A 14,350-nucleotide genomic window follows, 5' to 3' on the forward strand; every position below is an offset into this window, starting at 1 on the left:
AGCCTCTTTTATGCACAAGGCACTGTGCTAAGTGCTGAACTGGATAAGGAATGTTCAAAGACCTTAGTGTACCCATTATAAAGCTCTTGAAATAAATGTATCAGAAAAAAAAGGCATTTTATTCATCTCAAGGAGCAAATAATGCCACTTTCACTTTGGAGACAAAATTTCCAAATTGTGCTTCTAGGTAACTGAGCATAAGATGCTTTCCGCAGAAGACTAGTTTCCCAGTGTGCTCCAGTTTAAATATCTTTCATTCCAGGAAAAGACCCTTAAAGCAATTCCCTCCCCTAAGGCTTATACAAGGAAGAAATCAGACTAACATCTTTTTTTCTTTTTCTTGGGACTTTTCACTTTGAGACATCCAGGATTAACGCCCAAGGCACAAACTCTGAAGTCAGGCAGACATGAATTAGAATCTCAGCTGTCGAGACCTTGGGCACACCTTTTAAATCTCAGCAGCTTCATGTATAAAAATATGCTCTTTCTTACCTTGTAAGATTACTGTTGAGGCTTAGAGATAATAAACATAAACCAGAAAGAACCGCTCCTGTAACAGGTAATATCATCACTAGCATCATCACTGACACCTCTGCATTTGGCAACAGAGGTTCTATTTCTCGCTTTGGCCTAAGTGTAGACAAATATTAAACTCCTTCTCCTCATTCTTCCATACTGATAAAAGAGAATTTTCAAAATATTTGTAAAACTGAGGAATATGCAAGCACCATAAAAATTGCAATTTTTTAGGTTTCTGTTTAATAATAATTGAAGATAGTGTACACCTCAAATTCCTTTCTTAACTATCACCTTGTTACCTGATATCATTTTAAAAATAATCTCCCTGAGGGCTCTGCTTTCAGCATGATGGCATGAGGAGCTCCTCAGACCTGCTCCCCAAGGAAACTGGTGAAAAACCATAAAATAACACATTTAAAGCTTCTGGAAATGGTTCATACAAGCAAATGAAGAAACATATTCAAGAAAAGCTACTAAAACTCAGAAGAGCTGAAGTCTGTGGTATTTGAAACAAAATCCACTTGATTCCTACCCTCTCACAGCTAAGCAAGATGAAAACTCCAGACTGGAACAGCCAAGAACAGAGGGCGCCCCCTCCCCCAGCTCCTAGTTGGACCGTTGTCTTCCTAGGAAGGGCAGGGCGTCAGCACTTCTCATCTGTAGCTGAAGCTAAGTTCCAGGCAAGTGCAGCCAAAAGGTGGGGGCTCCGTTCTTCAGAGCCCAGGCCGCCTCAAGGGAGGAAGGCTTTACCTGGGGTGTAGCCACGAGAATACTGGGGCCCTGACTGCCCTTGCGTTGGCTTCTGGGGCAGGAGTATCCACTGAAAGAGGCAAGCCGAGAGACCTAGAGCTGCTGCGCACCCTCCCTCCACTAGCACTCAGCTAGAGTCACTCAGAATCTTGACATTGTTCCCACCCACCATGACTAGGCTCAGAGATTTTGCCTGGGGAGAAATAGGCCACAGAACAGAGACCGCTGAAGGTCTCCCTAAAGGAACTGAATTCTTTTGCAACAGAGTATGAAGTTCAATCCTAAGGGCACTCTCAAAACAGCGGGAGATCGTGGCAAAGGCAGTTGGGAGGACAGTGTTAGATTCACTGGAGCAACAGGCTCTACTGTAGGCTGGCTAGCTTGCAAGAGAGAAACAGTAAAAGAGACAGCTGGGAAGGACACTCCTGGGAACAGTAAAAATCTCAAACATTAACCCAGGAAGCTAGTCCTTCAAAGGAACCAGAATGGACCAGTCTATGAAGCAATTTATGCCACAGGGCATTGCTGAAAACAGCAGAGTGTTGGCAATTAACAGAGCTCAACAACTGGTGTGGTCAGAGAAAGAGTCACAAAAGACCACAGATTACATTTATATAAAATGTCTAAGAGCAGGCAAATCTATAAATGCAGGAAGTAGATTAGTGATTGCTGATGCTGAGGAGGGCATGGGGTTTAAGAGAGTGACAGCTAAAGGTGTTACTTTTGGAGGTGACAAAAATGTTCTAAAATTGACTGTGGTCTTGGTTCCATACATCTGTGAATATACTAAAAATTACTGAATTGTATAGTTATTTTTGGCCACTTGGCTTGCAGGATCTTAGCTCCCCGACCAGGGATCAAACCTGAGCCCCCTGCGTTGGAAGCGTGGAGTCTTAACCACTGGACCACCAGGGAAGTCCCTCTGAATTGTATACTTTATATGGGTGAACTATAGGGTGTGTGAACTATATATCAATAAAACCGTTATTAAAAAATCTGCACAATATTAAAAAAGCACCACTTGCCTGGGTTCCTTTTCTTCCAGGTCATGATTTTCTCAGGCTTATAAAGCAAGAGTTACCAAAAGAGTTTAAACGTGCCATTACACACCTAAGGTTAGTGTCTCAGAATTAAATCCTTTTTTTTAAACTTAAATCTCAGTCTTTCCAGTCAAGTCTCACTTGTGGTCCCATGAGCAAGCTGAGGATTGTACAATACTTCCTAAAGGCTCTAGGACTAGGACTACTACTGGGCTATAAGGAAGAACTGCCTAGAGAACTTATTAATAATACATTATTTCATGCTTCACCCCAGAGATACTGACTCATCAGAGTCACAGTGGGGCCCAGATATCTGTATTTTAGAAAGCATCCCAAGTACTTTGAATATCCATATAGGTTTGGTGACCACTCATAGCACAGGCTCAAGAATGCTCTTTCATGATTCAAGTGAGCTGACTCCCTTCCTGCAACTTCCCACCTCAGACACAAAGAACTGACTTTTCAAAAGTTAAATCCACCTTTTACATATCTTATTCTAAGATTTTAATTAACAACTATACTGTGCACACAAAAGGCCTATACACTAAAGATTTTTTCTCTTTGTAAGTACAAAGACTAGAGAGAAAGCTTATTTTTTAAAAATCTACTTTTCCTTTGATAGAATACATATTTTTGGCTGTTAGGATTTTCAAAAATTAGTATTGATTTCTGATGAGAAATTTTCAGTTTTTCATGCATTATATAAAGCATTTACACATAGGTAAAATTTTTAAAAATTAAAAAACTTTGGGAAGAAAGAACTTCATGTCAGGACACATTACAAAACTAGGATAACATAAAAAATGGAGATAAAATCACACGATAATAATGAAAAACATTAAATCAATATTTATTTAGGTTAAAGAAAAGTTATATTCTGCCTGTATGACACTGTATTGGATTATGATCCATTTTCTCACCATATCTACTGAAAAAACCTGTTTGATGAAAGCTTTAATAAGAGAGATTGCTAAAAATTGGAATAAAATCTTCTGAGGCTGTGGAAACATCTTCTCTTGAAGCGTTATAAATAGGACATACTGTCACAGTTTTGAGATTGGTGGTCCCAACCATGCCATTAAAAGTGAACGGTCTTAAAGACTTTTAAAAGTGTCATTCTTACTTTGTAATATTATAATCATTCATTGATAGCTGTCAATTCAGAAAGGCCATCTAAATGCGTAAGTTCTTTTAATGAGAAAACTTTTTAACATGTTAGAGAAAACAAGTAAACATAACAAACTTTTTTACTTTGTATCTCCTCTGCCAAAAGATTACAATGATAACATAAAGATAGCAGCTCACTGGAAACAAGGTTATAGGGGTGAAACGTCCTTTTGAGGGATAAATAGGAAGGAAGGTAATAATGCCCAGTGAAGAACTCATTCACATTCTGACTGTAGGCATGTTTATGGAAATGATGGGAAACATTCTACTGCAAAATGTCTTTTTATAGTATATATATTGACAGAAGAAAAACCTGTAAGAGGAGAAGTCAGTTTAGCTACACTGGTTTCGTGGATATAAGGAAAGGCAATATTTCTAAAGGATCAATTACTAATCAAGGTATTCATGCCAGTTAACAATATCATCTTGACGGCTGAACAAAATAGTAGATAAATCTGTGTTTTTATAACACTGAACTCAATTTCAAAATCAGCATATACTGTTATATGAAGTAAAACTTTTTCTATATTCAACAACAAATACAATATAACTAGTAGAAGACTGATTTCTCCCCAAACCTCCAAAGTTGTGAATCAATAAACTTGCCACTGACCTAAACCAGGTAAGTATTTACTTGAGTTCTGGTGCAAGGTAGTAAACTACATGTATTTTCTTTTCTTTTCTTAAATTTATTTATTTATTTAGTTTTGGCTGCATTGGGTCTTTGTTGCTGCACGCGGGCTTTCTCTAGTTGCAGCGACCGGGGGCTACTCTTTGTTGTGGTGCACGGGCTTCTCACTGCAGTGGCTTCTCTTGTTGCGAAGCACGGGCTCTAGGTGCGCAGGCTTCAGTAGTTGTGGCTTGCGGGCTTTAGCACACAGACTCAGTAGCTGTGGTGCACGGGCTTAGTTGCTCTGCGGCATGTGGATCTTCCTGGACCAGGGCTCGAACCTGTGTCCCCTGCATTGGCAGGCGGATTCTTAACCACTGAGCCACCAGGGAAGTTCAATAGTTGTATTTTAGTTTTTTTTTTTTTTTTTTTTTTGGTGGTACGCGGGCCTCTCACTGTTGTGGCCTCTCCCGTTGCGGAGCACAGGCTCTGGACGCGCAGGCTCACCGGCCACGGCTCATGGGCCCAGCCGCTCTGCAGCATGTGGGATCTTCCTGGACCGGGGCACGAACCCGTGTCCCCTGCATCGGCAGGCAGACTCTCAACCACTGCGCCACCAGGGAAGCCCAATAGTTGTATTTTAAATATAGCATTTTCACTCTATAACAATGCCTCATTTTTACTGCCTATAAACTGGACGTAATAAACATGGCAAGGGATTTTATTTTTTGTGTCATAAAATTTAAGCTATAAGAATAACCTGCATCTACCCAAGGCAATGCAGTACTCCAAATCAGCCAAACGAACTTCTAACAAATTTGATCTTCTCAACAGTGTGCAGGGACAAAAAGAAGCAGTGAAACATGAAACTTGAATAATACTAAGTTGGCTTTGTCTACTAAACACCCAAAAATGGAACAACTTCCCAGCACTATGGAGGAACAAAACACGCAAACTACAATGACATTTTACAATAAGTTTAATACTATACTAATAGCTAAAATGCATAATTCATGTTAAAATTGGTTGGGAAGTTCTCTGTTGTTCTTAATTATAAAGTATTTTGTGTTATTTTGGCTATGCCAAGGAATTTGAAGTAATATAAAACAGTATAGCATGTTGGAAGGACATCACCATCTACATAGGACTAAGGCTGGCCATTCTTGATGTAAGCAAAAGGAAAAGCTAGGAGCTTTAAATAATCAGTAATTGATAGGAATTGCTCTATTATGTGGTTCAACTTGATGACATGCCCATTGACTATAGTATAAAGCAACAAGAATACTTCTTCAACCCAGAGTGTTCTCTTTAGGATTCTGCAGTTTCCAGTGCTAGGTAAATAATTAGTATTCATTTTTTCAGAAGAGGCAATATTCTGAAAATTTCATGTTTTTACAGATTACGCACTTTTTATATCCATCACAAACCACCAAATAACAAATGAAACAAAAAACCTAGCCTTCTCAACTGTGAGGGCCCCAAAATAACAAGTTTAAACAAGTAATGTTAAGCAAAAATTTTCTCATTATCTGAGGCATATTTGTCTCCATCTGTAATTTTCAAGATATTTTCAAATAATATCTTGGTAAATACATGGAGTTTAGTTGGCCAGTTATCAACATTTGCTGTCTCTCTCTGTGAGGAAACTATATCCTAGACCTATAAACCTAGATGGTCACAATGGCTAAGAACAAAAAACAAAACAAAACAAAACAAAACAAGATAGGCTTTGCTTCCAAAGGTAGACAATAGAATTAATGAGTATACTGTCTGGGCCCAAATATTTGGAAATAAATGTACCTCATTAATTTGACTTCCATTCTGTAATTAATTTGAAGAAATAAAAGAATGTTAACTCAAGCATTTTAAGAACAAAGAATGGAATGGCACATAATTATATATTCTTCTACATATTCATTTATATATAGTCATATCTAAATGTGACTAAAGACTTGGTTAATGTGTAAGAGTAAATTGCATTATGAGGCTTCCACAAATGGGGAAAATGCACATTTCAATTAATACAAATATACACTAAACATCTATAATGTGAGAGAGAGTATGCAATAAATCCTACAAATAAACAAATTAAAAACAATAAATCCTACATGTTTTATCCACCAAAATTTCAATGCCAAAGGACAAAGTTGACTGTCCTTAATTTGTATCGCGATAACTTTTATTAGATTTACCTCCTGGATATTGTTACCAAATGAAAGAGAAATTCCTTTCATTGTGGTCTATGATAAGAAGTCAGATAATAATGGCTGAGGGAATCTAACCATCTCGTAATTCGAATGGCTTGTAGAACAACTGAAGGAATACACACTAAAGAGTATAACCTCTGTGAATCAATCCAATAAGCCCACACACTTGTTGAATTGGACTAGTGTTTGACTAAACTGATAGATCACTTAATATGGCCAAAAGACAAAGCAGATTGTCCATAAATTCTGACACTCAAACCATTACGTTTTTCTTTTTTACTTCCAGTTTTGAGAATACTCAAATTAGGAGATATAAAAATAATTTATTCAGCAAAATTTGTCCAATGGTTTTCTATCACACAAAGAATAAAATACAAAGACATATACCTCTATGTGATCTGGCCCCAGGCTACTGTCTACCATCAGTCACCTCTCACTATATCTCACAATCACTGTACTCCAGACTAGCAGCCTTCTTGCTTGTCTTAGAGCACACCAGGCACATTCAGGGCACTGGCTGCTCTCTTTGCCTAGAATGTTCTTCCCCTGCTTATCTTCATTCAGAACTATGTTCAAATACTACTTCTTCAGGGAAAACTTCATGACCACTGCATATAATGCAGCACGATCTGTCATTGCCCTCTATCCTCCTTTTTTTTTTTTTTAAATAATAGTACATATCCGTACTTGACATTATGTCTCCATTTTCTCCATCTCACCCCACTAGAATGGCCAGGGACTTGCTTTGTTCACTGATGACTCTCCAGTGCTAAGAACAGTGCCTGGCATATATGCAGGGGCTCGGTAAATATCTGGCAAATCAATAAAAGAATGAAAATCCACTTAATCTACAAATTTTGGTTTATATTTTGGGTCAGATACCCTAAGCTCTAGATACAGACACAAATATGCAAAGTGTCATACTTTGATAATACAGAAAAATAATATATAGAATTATTAGGAGGGAGAGTGCTCTTGCCGAGTTACAATGGACTAAAAACAGTTAATTGTCTTTAATTTTAGATCACTGATGACCTTAACCAAATGTGTTCTCAGTAGTAGAGATAGACTGCACCCAATTGAAAAGAGGAGAGGTAAGGAATAGAGAAGAATAATTTTCACAGTTTTTGAAGAACTGATTTACCAAGTATCATTTTCATTCTAAAGAACTGAAAGATTAATATTAAAGAATTTGCAATGTCACCTCAAGTGTTATTAATATGTTCATACAAAAACATATATGCTTTGATATATTTTAGATATGCAATTACTAAGAGTAAATCAGCATACAGCTAAATTAAAATAAGCACAAAGTATTCCTTACCTGAATTTCTAAAATCATTCTGTCAATCTCATCTTGTTGGCTGTCTATTATCTACAACATAGGAAATATATCAGTCTGAATCAAATTTTTTTTTCCATTGCTTTTTTGGAAGTACCAAATTTCAAGAAAACAAAAGCACAGGGAATTATGAATTTATTTTTTTTAAATCAAAGTGTGTGTGGGTTTTTTTTAACAAAAGTATTCATACAAAGTATCCTTTAAACAGCTGTATGATTTGGATCACACATATGTAAAACTGCAAACGTCTTACTCTAGCTCTTGATAAAACTTTAATCTTTACAATTTATAAAAATAAGTTTGAGACAGATTTTGAATAATTTAGGACGGAAAAAGATATCCTTTTGTTTTTGCTAAGAAATAATATAACTTTAGTTTGGCTTTTATTTAAATTTAAATTAAAGTTACTTAAACTGCTATTTTCTTTCCTAATAAAAACATTCAAACTAAAAATTCCATAAGCTATTAAATATTAGCAAAAATATAAATCAAATAAACTAGATAAATTATATATCTATGCACGTATCCATATAGTATAGATTTCACTATCAAATATCATTATTAAAGACATATACTGACCTTACTAGCATTCTCATTTTGTTTTCTCAGGTTATCATTTTCATTCTGAAGCTGTTTTGCATCTAACATGGGAAGGCGAATTCCATCTTCAAGGCATCTTTCTACTTTTTGCTGCAAACTGTTTTAGAAAGACATATGAAGAAAATAAGCTCTCTGTGCTGATTTTGGTAGATGAATGAAGTCTCTTCTTAGCGTCTATAATATTTTTTAAGCAAGCAATAATCAAGACCTACAGACAACAGATGACTAAGTTTGAGAACCTATATTTCATACAAATAAGAAATATAACGCAGGCAGATTATCTTTTCAGAAATAGCAAATACGAGACCAGAGTCAAGAGTTGCTTAGTATGTGACAACATTAGGCCCTGGTGAAGTCCTTCATGACCCTAATCTGAGCTCTGCAATCTAAGCCGTGTTCTTTCCCTCTCCCCCAAAGGAGAGTTCCTTGATTAAGATGATTGTGGTAGGGAGCCTAAGAATACAGATACACGTCTTTTGCCCTGCATTTTGAGTTCAGCAAAAGTTTGTTTGTAAAGATAATTGTTGACTAAATCAGCAGAATTACACTTCTCCTTCATTAATATGAGGAACAATCTAGTTCCTTTTTACAGTAATCTGCATTTCTATCAATAACCTTTCTTATTTCCTTCAGCATTTTTACTACCTCCTTTTTGAACTTGGGATCTAGTAGACGAGAGGTCAGTTTCATTCTTTATTCTTTCAGGGAATTCTCTTGATCTTTTCATTGGGAGTGGTTCCTCTGCTTCTTCATTTTACTTATATTTCTCTGACTGTATAAGTTTAGAAGAAACAGTTACCTAGTGGTCTTGAAGGGCTGTTTTTGTGGGAGCATCCCTGTATAAGCCTGCGTGCGTCTAACATTTTTGATGCGAGGGCTGTTATTAGTATGGATGCCCTGCCACGTCTTTCCTCAGTGTGTGCTGCCCTAATGGGTGTGATTGGTGTTGTGGTGACCAGAGTTTGCACTGGATGCTGAGTGGGGCCTTCTGTTTGAAAAGCAACAATCCAATATATTTATTCCTTGACCTAACAGTTTCTTATGCTATGCTTGGCACAGAGTTGCATTTTAGAAGAGGAAACAACAAAAGGAAGCCCCTCTGGTATATTAAGAATAAAAGACAGGGTGCAGGGTGGACGTTAGCTTTGAGAAAGGAAGAACAGTATTGTTTGGGTTAAAAGAAACTATGCTATTAAAAACAACGACCAAAACCAAAACATAACAGCGAAGACACCTAGGAATAGTTCTACTTTAGCCTGTAATCATACTCAACAGTTGCAGCCTACTAAAAGAAAAAGACTTGTTATAATGTGGATTTTGATATTTTCATTATTTTTCTTCTTCCAAGTATCATGGCTATCGTGTTTTCTCTCTCCCCACCCACCGCCCAAAAAGAAAAACTGCCATATCTAGTCTGTGGACAAAGAATTGACAGTCTTAAATAGTACAATAAGGGCTTCAGATGTGTTCATAAATAATGGCACCAGAGAAGTTTCTACATATTATGAATGTACTGTACTGATTTGTAATATATTGTTACTTGTCATAAAAGTATTTGCTTTTTCAGTCTAAAAGTAAAAAAATACATTATTTCTATCTCAGAATAAGTTTTTGTCTCAATTCAGTGTGAAGACACTACTTCTATGTATTTATAACATTTCAAGAAAAATAAGTTACATGAAAACTATTAAGGTCTCTCATATTAAAAAGAAAACAAAAGAGCCAGTGATGTGCAGGGAAAAATATACTCTGTCATGTAAAAATATCAAGTATTCTTTCATGTATATATTCTCATTTTGTTTACGTTATGAAGCATGCTCACTTAGAAAAGTAATAAATCTCTTTAACGGCAAAGGTACCAACTATTGCAATACTAGGAATCCCATCCACATATTTTACTTAGATTTTCATTTCTAAATGGAAAAGTTTTCTTATCTCATTTTTAAATCCCAAAAGTTCTACGTATTCACAAAGCAGGAAACTTGTAATATTATATAAAAACAGATCAATGTAATGATATAATTTACAGTCACATAATACATCTTACGTTCTTCTGGAACTTAAGGAATACTACATCATATAGCTGAGGAAACTGAAATAACACTCCTACGCCCAAGTCAACTGACACTACAGCCATACAAGTACTGAAGAATTTTAGAAGGCCTTCTTCAGTCCCTTATATCTATTAGAAATCAAGAGAAAGTTCCTGGGATGATGTCATATCAGAGAGTATCAAGGTAAAGTTTAGCATATGGAAAATGGATTCTCAAATACACTATACTAAATCTTTCCAAATCACGAATACTAGGCTCAATGCTCTCCAAAAACCTAATAAAAGAGAAGGTATAAAATGATATTAAATATGTAAAAGCACACAATGGAACAAAACAAATTATTTTCAGGTGTTCCTAGTTCTACTCATAAAACACAGCTTGAGTTTATGATTGTAATGCCCTATAAAACAGAACAAACGCATTACCTCTTTTCATTTTGTCATAAGATTAAAGAAAAAGATATGTGGTTGAGTTAATGGAGGTCAGGAAGCTGTTTTGAGACTAGAGAATAGGATATAAGATGTGGAGTAATAAAAAGAAATTAAAGACCAAGAAAGCAGAAAACAGGAGAAAAATAAAGGTAGAGTCAAAGGTATATGGATTTTTTTTGGAGCTGAGATTAGAAACACAGAAGACTGAATTGTCCCAGAAATCAGAGGTTTTCTGCACTGAAATCTAAGGAAAAAAAAGTAGACCAGGCATATTTAAGACTTTGAAAATAGCAGTAAAGCAATATTAACATGGAATTATCAGGAGGATTTTGACTAAAAAAGTGAGTTACATTGAGTTATATATAATTGATAGAAGCATAAAGAGTGCCTTTATTAAATTTAGTTTTTTGCTGCTTTGTTGTCTTCTTCTTCAGGATAGTGTTATCTACTTATAGTTGATAATTTATTAAGGTTTTTTAAGTTCTACAAAACAGTGTACATGTAGATGCATATATAGCATAGTTTTCTAGGTTTTTCATGAACCCAACATTAATTTTCCAGCTTAAATACATTAACAAAATATACTAACAAATAATATTCACTGCAGTTCTAACTGTATTAAATTCGAAGAGACCTGTGAGGCAAGAGATATGTGAGTAAACTCGGAAGGTGCATGGCAAACGGCCGCATCTGTTACTCTGCAGTCAGGTGAAATGGGAGCCAATTACTTCACTTTGACATGTCCCATTAAGGAGTGCAGTCCGGCTGCCCCTCTTCTTGTTACTTAGAATTTTTACTTATTCTTTGACAAAGCCATTAGATAAAGGGTTTGTGTTAATGCTTCCAGTTTTCAATTGATGTTTTTTTTTTTAGAAAACTATTCTCATCTAAAACCTACTCTTATCTAAAACCAAGGTGTCAGTATGTTGCATCGCACTGTTAAATCACAACTGAGACAACCTGTTTCGATGACATAATACTTCTGGTTCTCAATAATACATCTTTAAGAGAAATAATAGAGTACTAATTATAAATTAACATATTTTAAGTGAAATGCTTTATGACAAATAAGGAATAACTTAAAAATAACATAAAAGAATTACTGAAGGTTTTCTTACCTCTGAACTGTAGTTACCAACTCCTTTTCTTTCTTTTTCTGGCATATTAGCTGTGCCTCATTTTCTTGACACTGTTTTTTGAACTCTTCAAGCCTTTTTTCCATTTCCATCAAAGTCTCTTGCAAATTCTTGTTTTTTTCTTCTAGAACTTGAAGCTAAAGAGAAATTTTTTAAAGTTCATGACACAAAGAATATTAAATATGTTCCTACTAGAAATTGATACTGGGTTCTCAAGAATTAATAGACTTATGGTTAAAATTACACTATCTTCATTTCATGGATAGCACTTAACACTTTATCTCTTCCTTTGTGTAAAGGGAGCTGAGAGAATGAGATTATGGAGAAGAGGAGAATAGGGTCAGAAATTTCTAGAAGACAGAGAAAAGTGAATGATCTCAATTTGGGGATATTTTAAAAATTTTAATTGTGGCAAAATATACCTAACACAAAATTCACCATCCTAACCATTTTTAAGTGTACAGTTCAGTAGAGTTAAGTACATTCACATTGTTGTAAACTAATCACCAGAACTCTTTTCATCTTTCAAAACAAACTCTCTACCCATCTACCTCTCTGTCCATCTACCTCTCTCCTCAACCCCTGGCAATCACCCTTTGACCTTCTGTCTCTATGAATTTGACTACTTTAGGTATCTCATACCTATTTTTCTTTATCTTTAATCTATTTATCTTTGCTTTTTTTCTTTTTTAATTAAATGTCTCCTTTTCAATTCCTAAAATAATCATTTTTTTAAAATTTTATTTTATTTAATTTTTTATACAGCAGGTTCTTATTAGTTACCCATCTTATACATATGTCAATCCCAATATTTATCTTTGTGATTGGCTTATTTCACTTAGCAAAACGTCCACAGGTTCACCCATGTTGTAGCATGCGTCAGAAAGTCCTTCCTTTTTAAGGCTATATTGTGTGTATACATCACGGTTTGTTCATCCATTCACCCACTGATGGACACTTGAGGTACCGTTTGGCTATCGTAAATAATGCTGTTATGAACATGCATTGTGAATAAACACCTGTTTGAGACTCTGCTTTCAATTATTTTTAGCATATTCCCAGAGGTGGAATTCGTGGAGCATATGGTAATTCTATTTTTAATATTTTTGAGGAACCATCATATGGTTTTCAATAGAGGCTACACCATATTACATTACCACCAACAGTGCCTGAGGGATTATAATTTCTCCACATCATCACCAATGCTTGTTACTTTCTGTTTTTTAGATATTAGCCATCCTAATGGGTGTACTGTGGTATGAACACATGTTTTAAAATCTATAGTCCTCTCTGTTCCTGCTCAAGCTCCTGTGGGTCCTTCTTTAGTTCCTTCATGATATCACCCTCTGTTAGTTTTACAATTTATAAATTAATGTAAACAGAGATTGTATTATAGGTCTAGAGTCTACAGAATAATGATACTCCATGGATTAGATCAATGATTCTCAACTGGGAGTGATCTCTCTCCCTCCACTCACCCCAGCAGACATTTGGAAAAGTCTGCTGACATTTTTGGTTTAGGGGGAAGGGAAGAAGCAGTACTATTGGCATCCAGTAGGTGGAGGCCAGAAATGTTGTTAAGCATCCTTTAATGCACAGGACAGAATCCCACAACAAAAAATTACCTAACCTCAAATGTCAAGAGTCCTAAAACTGAAAGTCCCATGATTAGTAAGATTTTGAGAAAAGACTGAAGGGTAGGTTTAATGGATTTACAAATAAGGCTTCAAGAGGATAGGCCTCACCAGAGTTAGTAGAAAGACTTTGGATGAGGTACTGCTAAGAAAGGAAAATGGCCAGAAGAGAAGTCAGAGGAGTGAATGGAGGTCACAGATTAAAGTATAAGAAAGAATTTATAGAAAGATTAAGAAGAATGATGAAAACAAAACAAGTATCTGGAAAGATGGTCAAAAAAAGGTCTTGTTAAGCCTTGGTGGATCCCACAGAATACTGGGAAAAGTCAGAACTGAGGTGCATGAGTGTGTGTGCATGCGGTGGGGTGTCACTGGTTTAGAAACTACCTTTTAGAGTAGAACAGTAAGTGAGAGAGTTAAGACAGGTTCATTAGGAAGGAAACCGCATATTAATTAAGAACAAGAAAGATCTATTCATGCTCAGATGAACAAAGTTTCTAATTAAAGTTAATCCTAAAAACAGCAATTAAGCACACAGATTTAACTTACAATTAGCCAAATATACAACTAAAATTTTAAATTATAAAAATTTACAAAATGAATGAAAAATTATAAAAATGAAATGTCTAAAGAGTCAACTTAAAAAAGAATATGTTTCCCTCTTATTTAAAGATCAGAATTTTATTTCATGTTACCTGTAGACTCTGACTCTGTACATCATCAAGAGTTGGAAGATCAGCCAGATACTTTTCTAAGGTCTCAATTCTTCTCTGCTTTTCTTTATTCTGTTCAGATTCCTTCTGGCACTTCTTTTTCAGGCTACTGATGTATCTATCTCTGGTTTTAAGCTAAAGAAAAAG

At 35.6% G+C, this 14,350-nt stretch overlaps 1 protein-coding gene across 3 annotated transcripts in view; it reads right to left on the minus strand.

The window, feature by feature from the left end:
* Positions 1-14,350, minus strand: part of CEP85L (centrosomal protein 85L) — a 157,355-nt gene that overhangs the window by 18,437 nt on the left and 124,568 nt on the right. For all 3 annotated transcript variants that reach the window (XM_089921965.1, XM_089921963.1, XM_089921964.1), the window contains exons 7-10: positions 14,186-14,338; positions 11,839-11,993; positions 8,215-8,332; positions 7,618-7,668 (exon numbers count right to left, since the gene is read on the minus strand). In XM_089921965.1, the coding sequence (XP_089778091.1) occupies positions 7,618-7,668; positions 8,215-8,332; positions 11,839-11,993; positions 14,186-14,338 (477 nt within the window). The remainder of the gene's footprint in view (positions 1-7,617; positions 7,669-8,214; positions 8,333-11,838; positions 11,994-14,185; positions 14,339-14,350) is intronic.

The sequence above is a fragment of the Delphinapterus leucas genome, chromosome 12 (genome assembly GCF_059928025.1).
Source record: "Delphinapterus leucas isolate spDelLeu-1000000601 "Yukka" chromosome 12, BTC_Dleu_Yukka2, whole genome shotgun sequence".
Classification (NCBI taxonomy): domain Eukaryota; kingdom Metazoa; phylum Chordata; class Mammalia; order Artiodactyla; family Monodontidae; genus Delphinapterus; species Delphinapterus leucas.